At 39.1% G+C, this 26304-nt stretch overlaps 1 protein-coding gene across 1 annotated transcript in view; it reads right to left on the reverse strand.

The window, feature by feature from the left end:
- Positions 1-3319: 3319 nt before the first annotated feature.
- Positions 3320-26304, reverse strand: part of LOC122540715 (V-set and immunoglobulin domain-containing protein 2-like) — a 41383-nt gene continuing 18398 nt past the window's right edge. Inside the window, exons 2-7 of the mRNA XM_043676837.1 lie at positions 25254-25417; positions 23723-23930; positions 21656-21817; positions 13874-13993; positions 9936-10074; positions 3320-4857 (exon numbers count right to left, since the gene is read on the reverse strand). Coding sequence (XP_043532772.1) covers positions 4743-4857; positions 9936-10074; positions 13874-13993; positions 21656-21817; positions 23723-23930; positions 25254-25417 — 908 coding nt within the window. The 3' untranslated portion in view covers positions 3320-4742. The remainder of the gene's footprint in view (positions 4858-9935; positions 10075-13873; positions 13994-21655; positions 21818-23722; positions 23931-25253; positions 25418-26304) is intronic.

Consider the following 26304-nt stretch of genomic DNA (forward strand, 5'->3'; position numbering starts at 1 on the left):
TCAAAATTGCACATTACTATCTATATGTGCTGCCCTCACAGGTGAATCACAGAAGCCCTACAGTGCAGAAAGATGCAATTTGGCCCATTATGCCTGACCCAGTTCTTCAAATAAAGGTCAGTGCTTTTTCTCCATACCCTTGCACTCAATTTCTATCCAAATAATCACCCTCTTGAATGTTTCAATTTTACTTGCCTCCACCACCTCTCCCAGCAATGGATTCCATACACTAACTAGTCCTTGAGTGAATAAGGTTTTTTCCTCATTTCGATCTTGCTTCTTTTATAAATCACTTTAAATCTGTATCTTTTCATTCTTGTTCCTTCAACAAGTGGAAACAGTTTTTCTGTGTCTACTCTATCCAGTGAAGAGAAGACATTGAGCTTTCTATTGTTCAAGATGTTTACTACTTGGTACAGCAGTGATCCAAGCTATTTGTCCAACTAAGTTTGAACATTTTCCAAATTATGTTACTTCATGACAAACACTTCTTTATTATCAAATGAGTAATGGATGAACACTATGGAACAGCCTTATTCCCCACTTTATGGCATGGAAGATCATTGATGAAGCAGCTGAAAATTGTGTGACCAGTGAGTGCAATTCCTTATAAAGATTCACTCAGCAGATATGGGTTTGGCCATCAAGGCTAGCATTGATTGCCCAACCTTAATTGTCCTTCAGAACATTCTACCACTGCTGTAGTCTGTATGACCTCCACAACACATTCAGTCAAGGTGTTTGAAGATGTAGCTTCAGTTATAATGAAGGAAAGGCAAGACATTTCCAAGTTAGAATGGTGTGAGTCTTGAGGGCAATATCATAGAATCCCTACAGTGTGGAAACAGGCCACTTGGCCCAAAAGGTTCACACTGACCCTCTGAAGGGTATCCCATCCAGAACCATTCCGCATACCCTATTACTCTACATTTCCTGTGACTAATGTACCTAACCTACACACCCTGAACATTATGGGCAATTTAGCATGGCCAGTCTGCACATGTTTGGATAGTGGGATGAAACCGGAGCACCCGGAAGAAAGCCACACAGACACGTGGAGAACGTGCAAACTTCACACCGACAGTGGCCTGGCCTGGAATCAAACCCAGGTCCCTGTCAGGTAGCCAGAATAACCACTGAGCCACCATGCTGTCATAAGTATAGATAGTATTCCATGTTCCACGCCTCTTGATTACCAGTGTAATAAAAGCACTATGCTACCATATCCAGATAAACTCTGGTCCCCTTTAGTAATATTAGAACAGATGTGAAGATTTGCCTCTGACAACCATTACTATCTACCTTTGTGTAATATATAATTCTAGCCAATGAAAGGATTTCTGTTTAACACATCCCACGCCCCCCATAAAAACTCTCTTCATAACCAGTTTTGCTGGTGCTGTTTGATGTCATGCCCAGTTAAATGGTACATTGATGCTGATGACAGCTTGTTTCCAGTTCTTCAAAAGTTGAGCTTTACTTCAATGTCTGGCTCAATCCTGTTTGGGTTCTGCTGCAACCCAAATTGAGCAGGTTGTTGGATAGTACCTGTTGTTTGAATATATTATTGATTATTCCTCCAAATATTTACTGTTAATTAGGAGGAAACTATGAGGGTGACAATTGAATAAGTTAGCATTGAGCTTATTTCTAAATAAGACAATTTCATGGCTTTATTGGAACAGTTTTGCTAGGGAAATGGTTAGCATCAGGGTACAAATGTTCAGCATTATTATTGAAATGTTGTTACAGCCCATTGCCTTTGTCTCAACAGAACTCAATTACTGCTTATAATTGTACAGGATAAAGCAAAATAGCTGCCCATCAGTCTCTCTGATGGTGAAGACATCAGTGTCATGATTGTAACAAGATCGACCAAGGTATACCTCACAAAATATGACTGCCCTGATTGAGACTGTTAATTTGATCCAATCAGGGAGCCCTAGCTGACAGATGAAAACAGGAGTGTCACAGGTTCTGTTTATTCTGAGAGCTGGCTCTGAGGGAGCTGGATCAGTGTCAAGGACCCTCCACATGTAAATAAAAGGTGACTTGGTGATGAGATATTGGCCTCCGTGGAGTTATTTCAATCTTGAGGAAGCATAATGGGGTCATCCACTTGGCGGTTTTGAGCAAAGACATTTTTAAATATCTTACCCTTTACTTTTCACTCACCTGCTGAGTTTCATCATTGCTGAGGACAAATATTTTTATGGTGAATTCTCCTTGCATTAGTTGCATATTTCTACATCATTGGCCTTGACCGGATAAGATAGGCAACTATGCTTTTCTCTGACCTATGACTGTGGGACTGCTTAGCTTGTTTTTTAGCCAGCTATCTTTAATAATGCATCGTTATGCCAGTAGCTCATTCTAAAATACATCTGATGCTGTTCCAAGTATGCCTTGCTAAATATCTAGGATTTAAGATTGATTAGAACCAGGATTCAGATTGTGGAATGACTGTGATTACAGAGTGAAAGATATACCACACTACAAGGTTATAGGATGATGCAGTAATCGAATTTTACTGTTAATTATGAATTGTTTTCAATGTGTAGATTGGGAATTTTGGATAGCTAGATCTGCTCTTAATCTGTTCCACTATACAGAGGGGTATTGTCCCCATTGTGAAAGCAAGTCTTCACTTTTGCAAGGACTGCGCAATGGCTATTTTTAATCAATGGTGCTGAGGACAGATAGATTTTCAAAAGGTAGTGTACTTCATAAAGTTAACATCATCTCGAGTAAGAAAGCACCTTCAGAGTGAAACAAAGCTCAGATCAGAGAAACTACAGTTATAAATTTGTATCCCTGTCTTCAATTTAAATTCCGTGCCAGTGGATCTACAAACTGGGAGAAAGCCTAAATATGTAAACATTCATGCAGTAGTATGTGTACAACATAATTTTATGAACTAAATGTGTTTTATTGAGGTTGTGGAAGCTCAGTTCATCTATTGGGCAAGAACTGCTCCTATTATGTCAAAATGGATCAAGGTTGTGAATTTATTAGAGCAGACGCGCAGCTTTTCCAAGAAAAACCCGGCTTTTGGAAAGTTTGTGAGTGAATACTAAGTTGCTGTTTGATCAGTTATGCTCCCAAAAACCTCAAAGAGTTTGGACATTATATAATTGATGTCAACAGAAACTCCAACCTGTTCATCTGTCTCAGGCATGTTTGAAATTTCAATATACTGCAATATTTGAGTAGAATGTAAAAAAACTGCAAAAAAAAACACTGGCATAAAAAAGTGTATTCAAGTTCACGCTACAGCAGAGAGTCATAAAACATACAAACAAATTCAGTCAAACCCATATTGGGTGCTGGAAGCAGTCTCAGCAACATTTTTAATCAGTTCAAATTCAACATCCTCCACTCAGCACAGTGAAGCATACATATTTATGAAACGGAAGTAAAAATTGACAAATTATAATAAAAGCTTTTGTTTCATGTACCATACTTTCTAAATCAATGCAGGCACATTATCGCAGAAAATGCTGAAAGCTGGTAACAGTGCATAATTACTATCTGCTGAGAGATCAACTTGAAATATTGGTCCCACTATATTCCAAAACCCGTTTGGGAGCAGATCATGAAAAAGTAGTGAATAGGAAACTCAGCCATCTGGGTCAATAATGAGTTTCATGCAGCCAGTTGCAACCCTAAAGGAAATTTTGTTGGGAAGACTTGTCCATCAGGACTCAGGGTGTGGATGGTAGCACAATATTTCGGCAGTGGCAATATATATTGCTTAAGAACCTCACAACATAACTTTCAAAACTAAACCCAGTTATACCATCTGTGCCCAAACAATATCAGGAAGTGCTAAAAATGCTGTCTGTCCTCCAAAATTATTTTCCCTCATTTATACTTTAACATCTATCTGGCATGGTGAGACTGAGGGAAGTTGAATATTTTACTTACACTAATTTAGCTAATTTGAAACTTAAAACAGAGTACTGTGGTCAGAAATAACTATATCAATTACACTGGCTGGTGATTCAATTCTTGTCACTATTTAATTCTGATTTTTATTCCTTTTGCTGTGATATCCCAGTCCTCAAGTAAAGAGAGATCCAAGCAAAGCCAAGGCTGCGCCTTATGAAACTTCCTCATGATTACTTGTCAACAACAATTGCTACAGTCCTGGGCACAGGTCAGTTTTCTACTTTCTCAGAGAAATGTAGCCAAGTGAGAGCAAAAATGTGAGAGAGGAAAGAAGGGAGATGTGGTTCTTGCTACAATTATGTCTTAATCGTGACAATATTTTGGATCTGGAAACATTCCATGGCAATCATTTGGCCTCAGTGCCAAATTGTAAGTGGTTAACCAGCTTTTTCTTTTGAGTTTCATTGAATATTAAATTTAGCTCACTCTGTCAAAGTCTTGCCAAATGCTCCATCTTGGAAACCCCCAAAAGCTAAAACAATATGCCTCCCCCATGAAGTTCCTAAGGCCATCCAACTGAGACTATCATTTCAAAATAAGCAACAAGGCCATTAATAGGTCAGTTTTTTAGGGACATCCCCATCTCCAGTTTCATGTCATTTTGCCAAAGATCCATGATTACTTTTCAGACTTCAGCCAGTAAAACTCAATGTGATAATAATAACAACTTGGAGTAAGATGGTTTGATAGTGTAAAGAAAAACAAATATAAAAGGACAATAAGACATTTTATAAAGAAACTTCAACTTCGTCAATCCTGAAATTTGTGGAGTGCAATGCTTATGACTTGATTCAAACAACAATGTTATATTTTGAGTTCATGCTGTTTGAGTTGGTCCCAATGCTGTGTGCTGATGGTGCCATTAGATGGGAGTTTGCTTCTTTGCCAGGTGCCACTGCATCCTCTCTAAAATCAAAATATTAAACCATGAAACTTGTTCTAAACAGCAAGTAGTTCAACACCAGTATTTCACATTGTCATGTTATATTTGTGGGTGTGGAATCAGAAATAAAACATTCACTTAATTGAGGACTTTACAAAAGCAAAGTTCAAATACTGCTGAGCACATTTGACCTCAAAGATAAAGTCCAGCCTTGAAATTAAATCCCAAACATTCTTCATTTCATGTAACATAATGGCTATGGTTGCAATGTAAGTGCAAACAATCATAATACAGATAATGTAACTGGAGGCAGATAATTTGGCGGCAAACTGTGAAGTAAACAATGCAGTGTACAAGTTTAAGATTAAATACTTCAATGAAAATTTGTATGTGACAGAGGGGCTACTAATTTTTAATTTTGTTGCATGATTTAATATCTGGAACCATTGTTTGAAAGGAAGTACCTTTAAATGAGTCAGGACATTGTGTTTTGAAATGAATGCACGTGGTACTTGACCTAAAAGAGGGGCCAAGTAAAACTCTGATTTAACAAGAGATCTGTCTGGGCAGATTCCCCTGTCAGATATTGCCTTTGTTTTAACAACCTGGGCATATTAAGAACAATAAGCAATTGACACTTCATCTCCAGAAACTGCCTGAGACGAAGAGTCAGAAGTCACACGATACCAAGTTACCGTCCAACAGGTTTATTTGAAATCAAAAGTTTTCAGAACACTGCTCCTTCATCAGGTGAAGTCTTGAGATGAAGAGAACTTACCAACACTCATTGTCCAAAAGGTGCTATAGACTCCCTTATCTGTTTCAATGACATCTTGATAGCTTTGACAATGGGAGACTGAAACTCCTTCATTAACATGCATTGTCCCCATTGTGTCCCAATAGTCAACGGCCATGTGAGTTAATCCTCCCTTGTGAAAGTTTATGATTATGAATTTGCCTGTTCCAAAGGTCTTTGACAAGGTGCTGCACAAGGTGCTCTTAAGTAAGGATACTAGGGAGAAAGCAGGCGAATGGGGTTGAGAAACATATCAGTCATTGAATGGCAAAGCAGACTTGATAGGCTGAATGGTCTAATTCTGCTCCTATATCTATGGTCTTATGTTTGTTATACAGAAGGAGCTAATATCTGTTCAGGACTGGAAAGGAACTTGCAGTGTAAAGGAAAGATTGCAATGATCAAGTCCATAGAAGTATAATGTCATAGACAGAATGCAATATGAGGCTTTGCACGGACACTATAAGGATCTGTCTTTACTCAAAAGTCAAAACTTCAAAGGTTATATCTGGATGATTACCGAACTGCATGCCAAATTTCATACACTACATATAAATGGAGGGAGAATGGAAGATTAAAAGTCTCAACATTTTCATTTTCAGTTCAGACTCCATCTCTGTTACAAGTTGGAATATATTACTGGAATAGAGGTTTGAGAAAAAGAACATAAGTATCATAGAATCTACATTACAAAAGAACAAGTTGCAGCTTAAAAGAATTTGTCCAAAGAAGAATAATCAACTTACATTACAACCCCACCTGAATTTCAAGACTATCAAAGAAAACTCAGAATATATAATTTTTTTTTTTACTTTTGGCCTTTAAGACCTTCATCTGTCTATAAATTGTTCTTGCTTTTTGCATGCTCAAAATTTGACATGGTTTTTAAAGTGCTATAATTGACCCAGATCTGCTACTTCATATCTTCAATGACTGATTCCATTTTGTAATTTATTTCAACCAAGAATGTATTATGCTACATATATATGGTGCAATATTTCAACTTGCACTTGGCTTTCTTGGGTCAATGTCGAAAAGGAAGTTAATTACGGCTTCTGAGAATCCATGGTTCACCTCAAGTTCTTTCACTTGAAGTAGCAATTCACAGGAATAGAGCTACAACTTGGAGTGAGGATGATTTGTATAGAAGAGACCTTTAGTAAATTAATTTAGGATATCTGGAAATGTGCAAGTACTACTTCCATGCTCAGAACGGGTTCATTTATTCATTGGCATACATCAAAGCTGATTGGAATTGGTGCTTGTTCTATGATGGAGAATAGAGCTAACTGTTGAATCTTTGGGAAGTGGTTGAGGTTATTTCTATTATTAAAATTTAACAAAATGTACAATTGTTCATAAAATTAATAAAGCATATGGAAGGTAATATGAATAAATGAATAATATAAATCAATAATTAATTAAAACTCATTAATGAAAACAGGACAGGGCATGCATTAGGGATGTAGCATGTGAGAGTTCCTGTGTACCATAGCAATCCAGGACAGACACATCTGGAATAAGTATTTGAGGTTCAAGCAGCTTTGGCTCAGGTTATGAGCAGGGGGCTAAATGACAGGCATTGTGATAAATCAACGAAGGGTGGAGATTATCTGGATTTTTTTGGACCCGGAGGCAGTCACACCACTTAGGAAAGTGTTTTCTGATTTAGTCAATGGTCAGGTACAGGGGAGTATTGCTGTGAGTGAGGCAGGTAAGGGGATCCAGAGGGAAGGAATGCAGGATGATCAGCCTCTACAATTGTCTAATATGGATGAGGTTCTCTCACCATGTTTGAATGACAGCAGGGACTGCAGAATGGAAATGTAAATTAACCATGGCACCATGGTACAAGACGCCATTCAAGTTGGGGGAGCACGAAGGAACATGGTAGTAGTGGGGGATAGTATAGTGAGAGGTGACAACATTCCCTGTTGCAACAAGTGACAGTGCAGATAACTAATGGCCTGTCCAGTGTCAGGGTTTGGATCATCTACTCAGAGCTGGAAAGGAACTTATAGTGGAAAGGAAATATTGTGGCCCATATAAGCACCAATGACATTGGTTGGATGAGAAATGAGGTTCTACACAGAGAGTACAAGGAGTTCAGTATTAAATTAAGAGGTGAGCTTCAAAGGTTATAATATCTGGATTACTATCTGTGCTGTGTGCAATTTGGCATCTAACACATAAAATCAGAGGGATGAATATGCAGTTCAAAGACTGGTGTGGGAAATGTGTGTTCTAGTTTGTGAACCATTGGCACCAGTATTGGGGAAAGTTGGAGGCTGTACAGTTGGGACAGTCTATGTTCTTGCAGACCATTTAACAAAGGCACTGGAGAGGGTTTTAAACAAAATGGTGGTCACAAGGGATCAAATGCAGAAATATGTGGTAACTCAATAATGCGGAAAAACTGTAAGATGGGAAATAAAGGTTAAAGAATGGCAGGACAAGGCATATAACAAATATCTAGGAATACATCAACACTCAACACTAAATATTACAAAGATAACAAGAATAGTTTACACCTTCAGAGCTTTCCAGCCCATTAACTTCCTCTCTGTTTTCATTTTGCTCAGACATATTACTAATGAGTTTGTTGAACTATTTTCTGTCAATCTGTATCAAAAGGTATGCATCCGAGAAATTAGCTTCTCTTTTTATTACATGACAGGTATTAGTGAATGTGTTCTGTTATTATCTTCTTCCAAAAAAAAGTTAAATACCTAGAGTCATAGAGATGTACAGCACGGAAACAGATCTTGATCAGCCCATGCTAACCAGATATTCCATCCTGATCTAGTTCCATTTGCCAGCACTTCGCCCATATCCCTCTAAACCCTTCCTACTCAAAAACCCATCCAGTTGCCTTTTAAATGTTGCAATTGTACCAGTCTCCATCACTTCCTCTGGCAGCTCATTTCATACACGCACCATCCTCTGCGTGAAAAGGTTGCCCATTAGATCCCTTTTGTATCTTACCCCTCTCACCCTAAACCTATCCCTTCTAATACTGGACTCCCCCACCCCAGGGAAAAGATTTTGTCAATTCGTGCCCCTATCAATGCCCCTCATGATTTTATAAACCTTTATGAGGTCACCGCTCAGCCTCCGACGCTCCAGGGAAGACAGCCTCAGCCTATTCAGCCTCTCCCGAGAGCTCAAATCCTCCAACCCTGGCAACATCCTTGTAAATCTTTTCCGAACTCTTTCAAGTTTCATGAGATGTTGTTCAGAAATATTTAACCATTTCCATGGTGTTAAAAATTAATAGTTTGAAATCCTAGCAGTTATCGACTCCAGCAGATTGGACAAAAGTATGAATGTGCATGGTGGTATTAAAGATCACAGTTGCTTGTGTACACCCATTGTTTTCTTGGCTATTCATCAAGTCCGTCATTCAGAAATAAACTGCGAAGGTGAGTGTGCAGACTGCTCAGCCACAGAAAGCTTCATAACAGAACCCAATCCTGTCCTCACCTATAGTCAAAATAATCACACACTTTCCAGAAGGGATCACTGGACACTAAGCAAAGCTTTGAAATGATCCCATTACCTCCCAAATCTATGCCTGTGTCTGTTTGAAGCAGTTATGGGAAAATTTTAGTGCACTGGTTAAATGGATTACTCACAATTTAAATATTGTGCAAAAAACAGCACTGACAAGAATTTCACACAAATATATTAATCTAATAACGACAGGACAGAATTTTCTGGCACTATAATGCAGAGTTGAAGGCACATGCTGTATCAATACATTAAAAACAAAACGAGCAATTTGGGTGAGCAAGTGATATGGTATGAGTCCAGAATCATCATAAATCACTGGCCCAAACTGCTTCACAAAATGCCATTAGAATGGAACAGTTAAATAAATATTCACAGAAAGTTAGGGCTGGTACTTAACAGTGGAAGGATGTTCCTGCTTACTTGACTTCTCCAGCCCAACTCTGAAACCATGGAGATTTATGCCTGCAGATAGTAAATTGCTCCAGAACATTTGAAAATTTAATATTTTAACCTTGTTCTCTTGATTTTTTTCCGTTAACTCTTAAGCCAACATTCCTTTTCCTCTCTTCATTTCTCTTTCCATATCTAAATTGACTCTAATTCCCTCTATTTTCTTTACTGTCATTCACTCTATGTATTTCCAATTTCATATCATTAATTGGGTGTTCTACTATTGGTAAGTATCAGCTCTAATTTACTGGCCCAATGTACGGAGGAAAGTGTACTCTCAGATGCTGCAAGTTTTTATTATATCCTATACCATGATTACCATAGCCAACTTAAATATCCAACCTTAATTCATGTCCGATAACAGGAACTTTGGGATTCTTCTTCTTGTGATGAAGTACGTAGTATGCAACAACAGCAATCAGAATCAGCGCAATAAGGGTAGCAACCACAGCTCCAACAATCACTCCAGCCTCATTGCTCACTGTAAAGAAGAAAGCAAAAACCTTATAAAGTTAATTGAAACTGTAAGCTGGTTGTACTGTTGACCAGGACACCTTATGTTCTGGAGAGGAGTGAATTACTGTACATGCTGGAATCTGAATTTAAAGCAAAACATAGGTGAAGAGTCACCTAGATTTGAAGCATGAGTTGCTTCTCTCCATAGATACTGCCTGAGTCGCTGTGATTTCCAACATTTTGTTGTTTTCAGTGATGTTCTAGGGACATGGATTCATGGTAGCTAGTGAGTTCTGAATTCATTAAAATCTGGAATTAAAAGTTAGAGTAATGACAACCATGTCACCATCGAATTTGAAAATCACACGACACCAGGTTATCGGCCAACAGATGCTCTCTCATACATGCACACTCTTTCTCTCTCTTTATCACACACACACACACACACTCTCAGGCATATACTCCATCACACACGCGCAAGTGCTCTCTCAAGCATGCGCACAGACTCTCACACTCACACACACACGTACACACTCTCTCTCCCTCCCATCCCCACACACACACACACATTCTCTGTCCCTCCCATCCAAACACACACACATACACACACATTCTCTCTCCCTCCCATCCACACATACATGCACACACACACATACTAGACACAGACACACACCACACACACACACACACGTCTATGGGGTGAATTTGCATTTGCAGGTTTGTATTTACAGATACATTCTATTTTGGTCACAAAGCACACAATCTGTAGGCAGTCAGTCAATGAGACATTTTATAAATTCCAACTTTGGAAATGAAACCAGTCTGACTCCAGGTTGGGACACAGGCAAACCTCACATCTTTAATGTACTGTCAGAGCTGAGATGTCACTTTTTTTTTACATATTGATAAAACCTTAAGTTATCTCGGGGCAGTGGCTTGAAAGAAGTTCTGGGATTTATATATTAATCAATCGAAACTTGCATCCATATTATAAGTGATTAAAGACTTAACTTGACTAAAGCATTGTATCAGTTGTATGACACTTTGATATTTTACTTATATATTCTGTGTCCTATGTATCCTGCCCCACTAGCTACCTGACAAAGGAGCAGTGCTCTGAAAGCCTGTATTTTCAAATAACCTATTGGACTATAATCTGGTGTCATGTGATTTTCAACTTTGTCCATCCCAGTCCACCACCAGCATCTCCACATCACAGCTACCAAAGAACTTGCCATTAAAATTGATCTGGTTCACTAATATCTCAAGGGAAAGAAATATGCTCTCCTAATCTGGTCTGGTTTACATGTAACTCTGGATCCATGGCATTTAGTTGATATTGGACAGGTCTTAATGAAAATTGCAATAACCTCCATGGAATGAGATGAATCAGGTCATGTTTATGTGAGGCAACTTTTCCTCAATCATAAGGGGCATGGATAGGGTAACTAGGCAAGGTCTTTTGCCTGAGGTGGGTGAATCCAGAATAGAGGGCATAGGTTTAGAGTGAGAGGGGAAAGATATAAAAGGGACCAAAGGGGCAATTTTCTCCCAACATTCCTGGTTTTGTTAACCCTTTGCTCTTATAATAGCCACTTTTTGGATGTTAACTAGGGATATGTGGAACACTAGCTGATAACGCTTTCCTAACTCAGGGCTCTAAGGCTCATTTGTAGTGCTCTCAAGTCTCCATATTGAAATTGGAGACGATGTGCTCAGTGCACATTGGGAACTAAATAGAGTCATAGAGATGTACAGCATGGAAACAGACCCTTCGGTCCAACCCGTTCCATGCCGACCAGATATCCCAACCCAATCAAGTCCCACCTGCCAGCACCCAGCCCATATCCCTCCAAACCCTTCCTATTCATATACCCATCCAGATGCCTCTTAAATGTTGCAATTGTACCAGCCTCCACCACTTCCTCTGGCAGCTCATTCCATACACGTACCACCCTCTGAGTGAAAAAGCTGCCCCTTAGGTCTCTTTTATATCTTTCCCCTCTCACCCTAAACCTATGCCCTCTCGTTCTGGACTCCCCCATTCCAGGGAAAAGACTTTGTCTATTTATCTTATCCATGCCCCTCATAATTTTGTAAACCTCAATAAGGTCACCCCTCAGTCTCCGACTCTCCAGGGAAAACAGCCCCAGTCTCATCAGCCTCTCCCTATAGCTCAAATCCTCCAACCCTGGCAACATCCTTGTAAATCTTTTCTGAACCCTTTCAAGTTTCACAACATCTTTCCAATAGGATTTTGAAAATGCCAGAAATCAGAAATAAAAGCAGAAAATGCTGTAAATAGGAGTGAGAAACAGAGTTAACCTTTGAAGTCAATGACCTTTTATCAGTTCTAACAGAATTTCTTACTAGTGTCAATACAATGTAATGTCCACAATTCAACAGCAGTATCAAATGAGCGGAATCTGGTACTTCCCCAGGGGTAAGAAGTTTACTCTTTAAACATTTTTTCTAGCAACTGTTAACTCACCATACTTGGATTATCATGGATTCTGTATTAATCAAACCAAACAGAAATAACAGCATCACAGCCTCCCAGGTTTGGTGCAATGCAAATATTGTGTCATGTAAATTCCCCTTAGATTATACCAACAGAATAACTTTGTCTAGCCTCACATAAGCTCTCCCTCCTGGACCAACATGACATTTATATCACTGTCACTGTCTGCACATTCTGATTGAGATTGGCCATTAAGTCATCAATTATAGACAGTGTTGCTCACAGTTCACTGGTATCCACAGATGATTAGATTTGTATAGCACTGACTAAGTGCACTTAATTAGCGATAGAAAGCGGACGCCTTTCATTTTGTCACATTGAGCTCAATTAGATTCATATCCCAGAAGCGGAAAGACAGTTTTCCATTCTCTGCACTATTTAAAATCTGATAGAACTTAGCACATTTGTACTTTGCAGTGGCATGACATTAAGTGTTAGATTCTAGTCAGCTGCAGGTGCAACAGAAATCAAATCTTAGGCACCATCTGATTCTCAGATGGTGTTGAGTTTTAAATGAACTAATAACAGCAATAAGAACACTTCTGACCATAGAATTGCTACAGTATGGAAGCAGGCCATTCGGCGCATCAAGTCCACACGAAAACCACCCCATCCCTGTAACTCTGCGTTTCCCATGGCCAATCCACGTAGACTTGACATCCCTGGGCACTGTGGACAATTTTAGCGTGGCCAATCCACCTAACCTGCACATCTTTGGATTATGGGAGGAAACCAGAGCACCCAAAGGAGACCCACACAGACACAGGGAGGATGTGCAAACTCCACACAGACAACCACCCAATGGTTGACTCGAACCCATGTCCCTGTCTCTGTGAAGCAACAATGTTAATCACTGACACTGAGCCACCGTGCTCACCCCTGTTGCAGTAAAAGATGTTGCAACTTCATCAAGTCTGTTGGGGTAGATTTTCAACTGTTCCGCATTTCTAGTGAAAACTGCACTAAATATAGCTTTTACACAAAGCAAACACTCGAAACATTGTTTACAAATTCAGTACATTTGGTGAAATGATGCCACATTATCACTTTTATGTTTTAATTATCAAAGTCCTTTTTCTCTCTGTTTGCTAATTCCTCACTGAATCCCACCCACACCATTCACAAGATGTCATCAGGCCGTGAAGCATTGGTTCCCAAAAACAGCCAAAACTGACAGCATTATTGCAAATTGAAAGATAGATAAATGCCATCTGTTTGTAGTGGCATTTGCTCGTGCCTATATTTAGGGCCATTTTACTGAAAAGATTAACAGCGGAATTCGTCAAAAGAAATCTATCCTTACCTGTGACTATGAGAACCAGTCGGCATGATCGTTCCCCGAGGATGTTGGATGACACACACTTGTAGGTTCCTGAGTGCTCCATTGTCAGGTTTTTCAGAAACATGGTGCCTTGATTAGAATCTACAAAAATGAAAAGGAAGAAAAAGAAGTGGTTGAAATAAACGCAAGATGCTTTCAATCAAGAGGGAATCAGGTGAAGTAGTGTCTGTCACTGTGGCAGTAAATAACTAAATGAACCCAGTATCTCTAGAAGCTGTAAGAGTAAACCAATAAACTCCCACTAAAATTTCTCTTGTCTTCAGATATTGGAGACATCAGTCTTAGTCCTTGCTGACAAAAGAGCTTTAAAAATATCGCATGAAAAAATATGAAAGCATTTGAAATAAATCATTAATATTGTTTGTAGGAAACTCAGTTCATTACAAAATGAAACATTTCCACAGGTATATTAATTCTACTTTATCCCTTCCTCTACTTTTTCACTCTGGAATAATGGCTCCTGAAAGGATATAGCTCCATGGGCTGTAGCTGTCTTTGAGTACCATTAATTCAATTGATTGCAGTTATCTTTCTTTGGATTTTATTAGTTGAATCAGCAAAGATAATACCTTACAGAGCTGAATGCTTTACAGTATTATCTTGTCACTTCCCATGTCATTATCCACCCTATCGTCATGGTCTCTCTTCTCTCTTCCTTTCCTTGACTTCTCTGTTTATATTTCTGTGGATAGGCTGGCCACCAATATCTGCTACAAACCTTCAACACCCACAACTACCTTGGCTTTACATCCGCACACCCCACTTATTCTAAAGGCTTTATTAAATTCTCCCAGTTTCTATGTCTCCATTGCAACTGTTCCAATGATGATCTTTTTACAAGAGGTCTCCGAAATGTCCACCTTCTTCACAACCAAGGATTCCCTTCCATCATGGTTGACATGGCCATCAGTTGTGCCCAATCCATCTCCCAAACTTCAGCCCTCCCCCTCCCCATCTCTCATGAATCCCCCGGTCCTCACTTACCAACTTACCAGCATCCAGATCCAAAAGACAATTTCCATCACCTTCAACAGGTTGACAGCACCAAACACATATTCCCCTCCCCTCTTCTGCAGGGACTATTCCCTCTGGGACACCTTGGTCTACTCCTCCTCCATTTCCAATACCTCCCCACAGCCTCATGACACCTTCCCTTGCAATTGCAGAAAGTGTAACACCTGCCTACTTGCTTTCACCCTCCTCACAACCCAAGGACCCAGACACACCTTCCAGATGAAAGCAGCGATCTACCTGCACTTCACTCAATCTACTTTACGTTATTCACTGCTCACTCACACTGTGTTCATAGGCAGAACATCTATGTTCTTTCCGCAAAAATGACCCTGATTTTCCGGTTACCCGTCACTTCAACACACCGCCATGTTCCCTGGCCAACATTTCCATCTTGGACTTGCTGCAGTGTTCCAGTGAAGCTCTGTGCAAGCATCTCATTTTTTGTTTAGGGACACTGCAGCCTTTGGGACTCAGTATTGAGTTCAATAGTTTTAGTGCCTGAGCACCTTCTCCCAGGACCTTACCCAAACCCCCACACACCAGGCCTTGACATCACAAACAACCTATTGTTACGACAAACAACACATTGTCAGCCACTAATGGTCTCCACTAGATATTGACTCTCCCAGGCTGACTTTTACCCACTCCTTTGTCTGTCCAACTGTTTTTCTCTCTCTCTGGGCTCTATCTCCACCTATCATTGACTCCTTTCCATATGTCCACCCTTTCTTTAGCATATGTATCAACCTTGTCTCAGCTACAATCAGTTCTGAGGAGGGGTAACTGGACCTGAAACATTAACCCTGCCTACTGTCCACAGATGCTGCCAGACCTGTTGAGTTTATCCATCAATTTCTATTTTTGATGCCGTTTGGGTATATTGCTGCCTCCTTCAACCTGACTTGGAAGAACAAATGTTTAGAATCTTGCTTCAGAGAGGCATGACATTAGTCTACTCTTCTGAGAAACAGTGCTGAGACAAGCTGTTTAAATAGCCTGCACCTCAGTCCTAGTCATCATGAACACACTAAGGCCCATCCAGCCCTCACCTCCTCACCCTATATACATTCCCTACATCCTATCTAAATCAACTCATGACCCCCACCCACCCTCATAACATGCCAACTTCTGAAGCTCCATATATCTCCATGGTCCTTTATACTAACTTGGTCCAACACAAGCCAATCCATGACTCACCACAGCCAACAGTATTACACACTTCACACTTCATGCCAACTCACTCAATTGCAATCATGGGCATGCTGAGAGAAATAAAATAACTTTTTAAGTGTCGATTATAGACCACTTTATTAAAAAAATTAATTGATAAAAACCCATTGTTGCATTTAAATATCTTCAAGTATTTAATACTTATAGGTACAAATCTGCGTATCCACAGCTCCACATCAAAGAAATCTAACTGCTTTTGCAGGTTAGCAGGAAAATCTTGCTCCACTTTGATGTTCTTATTATTGAAAGTTGAACCATGTTTGCCTGCTGAGGATAGAAGTTGGTCAATGACTACCAATGGTGAGCAGTATGGTAGCTCAAAGGTTAGCACTGCTGCCTCACACCCATAGGGATCCAGGCTCAATTCCACCCTTGGGTGACTGCCTGTGTGGAGTTTGCACATTCTCCTCATGTCTGCTTGGCTTTTGGTTTCTTCCCACAGTCCAAAGATGTGCAAGCTAGGTCAATTGGCTAAATTGTTCATAGTGTCCAGGGTTGTGCAGGTTAGATGGATTGATCATGGGAAATGCAGGGTTACAGAGGATGGGATGGGTCTGGATGGGATGCTCCTCAGAGGGCCAGTATGGATTCATTGGGCCAAATGGCCTGTTTCCACACTGTCAGAGATTGTACGTTCTATTCCAAGCTGCCTCAACCTCAAGCTCAATCAAGTAGCAACTTGAAAGTACATTCTATTAAAACTAATATCTTTAGGATTAAAAGGAAGATGTTTAAAATTGAAACAATTTTTATGGGGACTTCTGTGAACTGACAAAGAAATTGGCACTATTGATTATATAAATATTTTTATTGTCAACCTGACTGTTAAAGCTTTGTAACAGTCCATGAACCTTTTCAGTATGAAGCCAGAGTTTCCTTTGTTAAAAAGGGAAAGAAAATTATTTCCATACTTCTGTTATACAGAACATCTGATTTCACAAAATGGCTCACCAGAGAACCAAAATACAAAGTACCTTTCCTATTCCTTCAAGAGGTGCTGGGTACCCAACGGCACATTCCTTTAAATTCAAAGTGACTTATTCTAAACTGGAAAACTGTGCATTCCTGTATAAGTGAACTGGAAGGCACTACAACAAGATGGAGGGGTTTAAGAATCTTGCAAATTTGTGTTCTGTTCACATTCTAGAACGATGGAAGGTGACAGGTAACAATGTTGGCCAGCAATTGCCAGTGAGTCTCCCAACATCCAAATCCTCTTCCCGGTAGCCCCTCCTGTAAACCACATAGGGTTCACACTTCCCGAGGTCATATGTGTATGTGAGCTTGAACTTGTCCACATTCCCCCTCCAACCCATGACATCTGAGGTGCCTGTGCCAAGTATGACCATATGCTGCCCCGCTCAGAAAACAAGGGGCCTCCTGATCATGGACAACCCTCACATGACCCTATCCTTTAGCTTTCCACTAATTAATAAGCTAATTTTTTTAAAAAACGTTCAGTTACTCCTTTTCTTTAGATTAAGTTTCCATAAGCTATAAAGTATAAAAATACTTAACTGAACCAGAGTACATAACAAACTGAAGTGGAATTCATCAACAATTTTGGACTCTTAACATTTGCTTTTTGCTTTGAACCAAATGCATAATTCTGCTCGATAGAAGTCAGAAAAAAATGCTGTATATATTCAAAGCCTATATCACAAAGTGCAAATAACTATTGGTTTATAAAGCATAGAATTTGTGTTAAGTTGTCACTTTTTGTGGACAATGTCAGCCCTTGCCATTTTTCTAAATTAATTAGAAGTAATTGCAGTGGAATAAGAGAAATGGAAGATAGGCTCAGGATTTACATCAGAAACCCAAAAATTGCTATCTCCACTCCACCCTCCAACTATACTAATGAAACACAATCAGCTGTATATAATAAACTTTTAACTAAAAGTCAGAAAGATAGCTAATCCATTTGGAACAATAATCAAATCTGTAATTTTTACATTGGCAGGTTATTGTTTTTTTTGAGCAGTAATTATCTACAATATTTACGCAAATAACCAAAACCATTTGAAATTCATTTATAAGCTTCAGAGGATTGTACCCCAGTCCCGTTTACTCAATACATGCTATTAACTGGAAGGCTATCCACTTAAATGGATGCCACAACCTGCAACAGAAGTGTGCCTTATAGTTGAAATGATTCTTCTAAATATTTAGACTTGTACAACATAGTCCCTCCGGATAATGATACCTAAATAATGGAATCATTATAAAATGAGTCAGAATTCAGGAGAGACCCAACAGACCTAAAGCAAATCCATCTCCAGCAATCAATGGCATACATCTCAGAGTGCTGAGAATGGCGGGTGGTTGTTTCTGAACCATCCTCAACTATTATGAGGAGTTAATAAACATTGCACATATACAAGTAGGTTGGAAACAAGTTACTACTATGCCAAAGTACAAAAAGAATTGCAAACCAAATCAGTCACAGGCAGTGACAGAGACTCAGTTGTACTTGCATTCCACATAAATATTGTAATTTATTATCAAAAGTGTTGTCTGTACTTTGGGCACTTCAATCAGTTTCGTAAAGACACATTACCCAGGCACTCCTGTCAGTGAAGCGAACAAAGGAGGCACCGAATTTGGTTTTCCATTCAACTTGATTTTATGAACAAAATTCAATTATTAAAAACACCATGTGAGCATTTCCAAAACTCACACAATTTTTACTTTTTATTTAACTCTATGTGTCTGAGAATGGATATAACCCACAACAATCTATGTGTTTGAGCCGGGCCATTCCTCTCCGATGTGGGGCTGTCTCTCTTCCGCGAAGTTTGGTCTCACAGGTCAGAGTGGATCTTCTCCTGCATCTTCTTGGGTTGTTCCACTGTCTCCTGCCCTAAGTATTGACTGAAGGGATGGCTTCCAGGTGTTTGCATCCATTCTCTCCCCAAACCTTTCAGAATACACTGTACATTTGATCTTTGGTCAATGGGGTCATGAGCAAGCATTTCAAAGTATCCAATGAGATTGTGCCAACACCCTTCTCTGGAGCCATGCTGGGGAGGTGTAAAGTGCACATCCTCAGGCAATGGTTGGAAGTCAAGGTGCCAGAATGTCTGATTGATACTTCTTCAATATACAACCCTTGGTTCTAACTGGTTCCTCCTGATCCTTTGCTACCTCTTTGATCTTGCTTTCTTTTATCCTCTGTAGTTAATGGTTGCTGGCTATTGTTTAATTGATTTTAGCCAATTTTCTGTCAGGCCTGATTTCTCTGGCTTTGGGTCAATTTAGAATATCTATGACCATTTGACCTTGGGAGTAAGTTTGAAAATCACTAAATCAGTAATGGCTTAACTATAAAGAATCTGTAAGAGTGAAGAAGAGGAATATTCTGGCTGAAAGAATTGTCTAAAGTAAACTGTGGTTCTTTCATTGACTTGACGTCAGCTGACTGTCAAAAATCTCTTTGATAAATTGTCGCATAGGAAGCTATTATGTAAACTGAATCTAGTTTAGGGTAAATCATAAGAAAAGATAAGAAAATGTCTGAAGGGTAGGAAATGATACTCTTTAGAGTAGTTCCACAGGACATTAAGAGTTGATTTGGGTGCCTCAGCACTAAATGTTGGTGCTTCTATTTTGAAATTATGTCAATAACCTGGTTCAGAAACACAAGGCACAGTTGTCAATGTTGGAAATGTGTTGCTGGAAAAGCGCAGCAGGTCAGGCAGCATCCAGGGAACAGGAGAATCGACGTTTCGGGCATAAGCCCTTCTTCAGGAATTATGCCCGAAACGTCGGGCATATGCCCGAAACGTCGATTCTCCTGTTCCCTGGATGCTGCCTGACCTGCTGCGCTTTTCCAGCAACACATTTCCAGCTCTGATCTCCAGCATCTGCAGACCTCACTTTCTCCTCAAAGTTGTCAATGTTGTCGATGATACCAGACAAAGAATATGAATGGAGTCACAGTTGGCAACTGAGAAATTAGAGAATAAGTTATCCAAAATACAATCCTGTACTTGAGTGGAGAAGAACAAAATTATAACAAAAACAAGGGTGCCAGAGAGCCACACTTGAATAATGCTTGAGTCTGTTTGCCAAAAATGACAGAAACTATGAAGTGATTATGGTAGGATAGTATTGAGATATTAAATTCTATCCCAGTATCAGAAGCCTAATGTACTCAGAAAAATTGGTGAAGTTAATTTCTTTAGCATAGGTACATGGGAGCTACAGAGATAGGACAAAACTTTCGAATTACCCTCATGACAGCATTATGTTACAATGATGATAAATATGAACAATCAAATTTTAACTACCAACATCTGACTTTTATGCCAAGATCTTCCATAGACTTAAATAATTTATGAGAGAAAGAATCGTGGATCAAAATGGTTGCAGTGATCCCCTGAACACAGATTGAGGCACATTTCATGACACTTGTGAAGAATAAATAAAATGTCTGTGAATAAAATACCATTATTATTTAACAAGCTTGAAACCAAGCAATTGGGTTAGTCTGAAGAAATTTGCATTTCCTGTTTTAATTCACCCTTTTATGGTAAATTCACATTTTTGCAGGTGGAAGTCTCACCTGTCAGATAGACTATTTGGAATGTAAATGGAGCTAGACTCAAGAATGCACACTGGATTAGCTTTCAACAACTGTTTTGAGCAGCAGAGCAGATAGAGGGAAAAGCAAGGACTGGAAGATGTAATGTATCTTCCTGCCTGTTTCCTCACCATCCTGGGAGATAATATCCGAGGAAAAAGCAAATTGGGAAAAACAATCATTGAGAATTCAAAGACATATACAGTTTCTGCAACTCAGGTAAGAAATATCTAATAACTCAGGGATTCCACAGACTTTTAAACTGCATAACCTTCATTCTACCTGTCTCTACTTGATAAGTCCCTTTGAAGCTTTTTTTAATGTTCAATTGATGTCACTTTTTTTCTCTCTCTCTCTGGGTTCATAGGTAATAAAATTCATTCTCCTTTCACTTAACAAAACTTGGTAATTGGCTCTGACATTTTCCAGAAAATGAAGTTTTAATTGAAGTCTAATAACAGTGCGCTAAAAGAAAACAGAAATATTTGCTATGACTGACTGAGGAGATTATAAGGAGAAGGGTTGACTCTTCCACCTCACCTGGCTCCAACAACCATTGATGTTGCCATTTCCTTTCAATGGACTGTTTTAGTTCAAATAACAGGTGATCTTCTCAACTGAATTATGGATGGACAATACATGATGTAATGATGCTCATATCCAGTGATTGAATAAAATAAATTACCTGAAGATGTTGGCCCAAGAATTGTTAGAAATTGGTTATTGGGCTTCCACAAAGAGAGGACAATTCAATTCTTCAATTCACAAACCTACCCTAAGAAGTTGCAAATCAGAGCGTTGTGGTGAAGGGCCTTATCAAAGTAAATGTGATGACATATTATTAACCTGCTTAGGGAGGTTCTGCTTCACTGAAGTTAAAAAGTGCCTCATGATGAGAAATAGCAATCACGTACCTTTTACCATGACTCTCGAAGATGATTGCTCAGTACCAGGACGGACTTCTGACCATGCATATTTAGGACTTGGCTGGCCCATTGATGATCTGCATAGCAATGTCACATTGTTTCCTACGTATGGTTTTCCAATCACTTTACATTCAGGAATGGATGGTGCTACTACAGAATTAGAAATAAGTGCACACATCAGTATCTCCACTTAAACATATTGGAAAACTTAAGATGTTATGCAGCAATTACTAAATTTAATTCCTGAGATTATAGGAATAGAGAAGTTCTAAGCTTAATGGCACTGGAAAAAAGTATGCTATCAATTATTTTGCATTGGCTACCAATTTGAACCTTTGCTTCCCCCAATTTAAGTTCAGTGTCCACAATTTGCCTGAACCCTGTTCATAGAACACACCCGATTCCTATATTCTAAAGGAAATGAAATGCCTCATTCATCTTTAATTAACCACTAACTAAGCTGCTTTCTCAGAAGCAGCACATATTTATGTGGGGAAGCCCCTAGGGCTTTGTAAGGAAGTCAGGAAGTATGAAAAGTCAGGCATTTATATGAACACCGGGAAACTGTCTCTGGTTTTCCTAACCAGGATTAGTGGATTCAAATTCACACTTAAAAGCACCAAGCTCCCAATTCTACTTATAAGTTCTCCTGAAAAATGAGAGATCTAGTAATCATTCACAGTGCAGTGTAGACACTTGTTACAAAGGCCTCTGACCATTCACTATTAGCCAGGAAATAATATATAACTGAGAGGGATCTTAAAGATAAGTGAAATAATTTTTAAAATTAGTGCTGAATGTCATCACAATTATACGTGCAGTTATGTTTTCATCCTCACTTCCCAGCAATAGTTATGCAGGCCTGGAGGTCTGTGACAATTTGCAAGGATATTGCTGGTATTCGAGGGTTTGAGTTATTAGGACAGGCTGGATAGACAGGGACATTTTTCCCTTGAACCACAGGAGGTTGAGGGATGACCTTATGGAGGTTTATAAAGTTAAAAAAGGACTGAGATAAGGTGAATAGGAAAGGTTTTCTTTTCCCTAGGATTGGGGAGTTCAAACTAGAGGGCATAGATTTAAGGTGAGAGATTAAAGACTTAAAAAAAACATTTAAAAAGGACCAATTAAAAAGGGCAATGTTTCCACACAGAGGATGGTGTATATATGGAATTAACTGCCAGAGGACGTGGTTTGAGACAGGTACAGTTATAACATTTAAAAGTTATTCAGACAGGTATACACATAGGAAAGGTTTAGCGGAATATGGGCAAAATGCAGGCAAACGAGGCTGGTTTATTTTAAGTAGGCTGTTCGAGATGGATGAGTTGAACCAAAGGGTCTGTTTCCATGTTGCATGACTATGATTCCATAACTCAGAAAACGATTATTATTAGATAAGTATATATTTATAAAGATAGTAAAGTAACAACATTGGAAGGAATTCTATTGTTTTCACCTTTCCCATTAAATCTGTTAATTTGATGGTCATTTAGTTGACACTGCATTTGCCTGGCTTCTATTTTTTTTGTTAACAGTTGTAGGATAGAATAATAAAGTGATGACAGTGCACAAGCAGGCTATCAGGCCTATCACCTTTGTGCTAGTTCTCTGCAAGAGGGTCTCAGTTTGTTCCACAGCCCTGGTCTTTAGTCCAGATTTTCTCTCTTCAGGTGCTTCTTCAATTCTTTTGGAAGCTCTGATCAAAGCTGCCTCTACCACAGGGGGACTACATCCCAAGCACTTACTGCATTAAAATCAGTCCTTCCTCACATTACCATTGAGGTTTTTATTAGTCACCTTAAATTGTGTCTATTGGTTCTCGACCATTCTGCCGATCTAATATATGTAATGAGCTTAACAATTAATTACTTTCCAATTTTAAATATTTAGCAAATAATTGTTTGGTAGTACAGAGCTTTAACATTGCTAAAAAGAAGCATGAGGTTGAAACCTTTCTCTAAAATATTCACCAATTAAATATTACCACAACATAAGGACATGTAATGGTGGAACAAGATCATAGACAGCAGAATATTAGTTTTTTCTCCTTACCTTGGACAATTAAATTGACAAACGCCTCACTGGTTCCAGTAAAATCCGGAGGATTGTTTATATCACACGAATAAGTGCCTGTATCTGATGGCTTGGTGTTTTCAATTCTAATAGACGCTACTCCATTTGTCGGATTCTGGTCAATCAGCTTGATTCGATTAGCTTGAGGCCCAAGTGTGTATGTTTTCCCATCAGTATAATAAAGAATCTGAGTGGGTAGAATTATGTTAGGAACTTGTCTGTTGAAAAGATAAAAGGTTAGGCCTGAGGTCTTAGATCTAAGCGGTTCAGTTTACAGTATTGGGGATATGTATCTCCCATATCTATCAGTCTCTACTTCTAAAGAAATTCATAGAATCCAAGAGCTTTCCCTTTCATTGTTCCTCCTCTGGATAAGGATTTCCCAAACCTCCAAGTAATACTTTTCCATGTTGCAGTGAGATTGGAAATTCCAGCATGGTAGGGAAGCAATCTTGTGCCTATTAGTAAAGTGCTGAAGAACCCCAGTATTCCAAACTTCTGCCACCAGGTGAAATGTCTTCATTATGATTTAATTAGTGTAATGCTCCATCAGTACTGCTCCGAGACTGTAATGCATCATGAAAATAATAGGAGTTTGTATGTTATACTCATAAAGAAGCCAAGACACCCTTTCTATGAATATAAACATCTCAGCTGACAGCGTGGGCTGAACATTAATGCCCAAGGCAGCTTATTAGTGGAGAGGGGTTAATACTTTTGAGTGCAGAGGAAGGATTAAATCCCAAAAGGAAATCTCACATGACCCCATCTACTTCCAGGTTTCATCAGGGTCAATTACACTGTTAACATACACATTGCACCTCCCTAGCCCAAAAACTGGCCAACCAAGCAAAACTTAAAATTCTCCCTGGAATAACTAGTCATTCTTCATGTTAGTCATGGGATCATGCTGTGTATAAAATGGGGCTGTTTTGCCTATTAAACATTCCTTATATTTCAATGTAATTCACTAAATGTGAAATGCTTGGAGATAAAAGAAGGAACTTGAATATAGATAGTGCTCTTCATGATCTTAGGAAACCGTAAAAGGCTTGTCAGTCCTTTCTCACTATAATACATGAAATGCTGTCCAATTTGTGCACAGTAACACTACATAAATAATGATGTGCCAATATTCAGATAATTTAGCCATCATGGTTGAGGGATAAATATTGGTCAGCACACCTGGAACAACTTCCTTGCTCTTCTTTGAAACAGTGATTTGGAATATTTTATGTCCTCCTTAGTTTAGAATCACACGTTAAAGATGGAACCAGCGACGGCGCAGTATTCCCTCAGTATTACATTGAAGAGTCAGCTTAGATTTTGTGTTCAACTTTGTGGAGAGGGTATGAGCCCACAATCTTCAGTCAAGCATATGAGACTATCACTAGCTGAGCCATGGTTGACATTTACAATTGAGATGCAGTGCTTTGTACCTTTCTTTGTTTTACACTCCTGCACAATGGGTTGTATGCAGGAAACAAAATGGAGGGCAAGCATTTCTTACCTTCTCTGCATTTCCATCTCCTTTTGGGCCAGGTGTAAAGCGCCATTCAAGGGAAAACGCAGGTTCAACATACGTTCTGTAGGAGCAGTCAAGTGTGGCATTATTGCCAACATTCACGACTACATTTGGTGTATCTGTTACCACAGATATTGACTGGACTGTGTCTGTGAAAATAAACCAGAAAGAATTATATTTCAGAGTAAGCCTTTTAATAAAAATATTTTTTCAGGATTCAGGGCAAGGCACTGATTATCTATCCTCACTGTTCTAAAATGCTAGTGCTAGTCAACTGCATTATTGAACTCTCCATATGGTATTCTTCACAGCAGCTTGATACAACTGAGTTACTTACTGAGCAAGGATAGTAGATTTCTTTTTCTAAAGAACATGAATGAATTAGTTCAGTTTTAAGGACAATTCAACAATTTCATTGCCTCATCTTGATGTTAGCTTTATATCACTTCATCTTTTTTTATGAGCTGGATTAAAATAATTCTGGAGCTATTGTGATGAGACTTGAACTTGTGAAGTTCAACCAAACTCATATGTTTCTAAGTCCCTGCTTTAAAGAGATTTGTGAATAGTTCAGGGGGTCTACTAAACATGAACTATTAAGAGAGATTATCAAAAATAAGCAATATTTGACAATTTCCAAATTGTTTTAAGGGAAAATGTACCGTACATTGTGGCATTATGTCTCTCTTTTAGTATGTCAGTATACGTTTAACAGACATGCTCATGAGTCATCACTATAACATCGCATGGGATCTGAGGGTGAGGGGGGCAAATATAAATGTTGCCAAATCAGGTACAAATACCCTCTGGAGGCAATGTCAACACCACACTGGCTGTTCATACATGTGCAGCTAATTTGCACATTCTCCCTGTTTCTGTGTGGATTTCCTCGAGGGTGCTCTGGTTTCCTCCCACAGCCTAAAGATGTGCAAGTTAGGCGGAATGGCCATGCTGAATTGCCCTTAGTGATTAGCCACGGGAAATGCAGAGTTACAAAGACAGGCTAGCAGAGTGGGTCTGGGTGGGTTGCTCTTCA

This window comes from Chiloscyllium plagiosum, chromosome 35 (genome assembly GCF_004010195.1).
Source record: "Chiloscyllium plagiosum isolate BGI_BamShark_2017 chromosome 35, ASM401019v2, whole genome shotgun sequence".
Lineage (NCBI taxonomy): Eukaryota > Metazoa > Chordata > Chondrichthyes > Orectolobiformes > Hemiscylliidae > Chiloscyllium > Chiloscyllium plagiosum.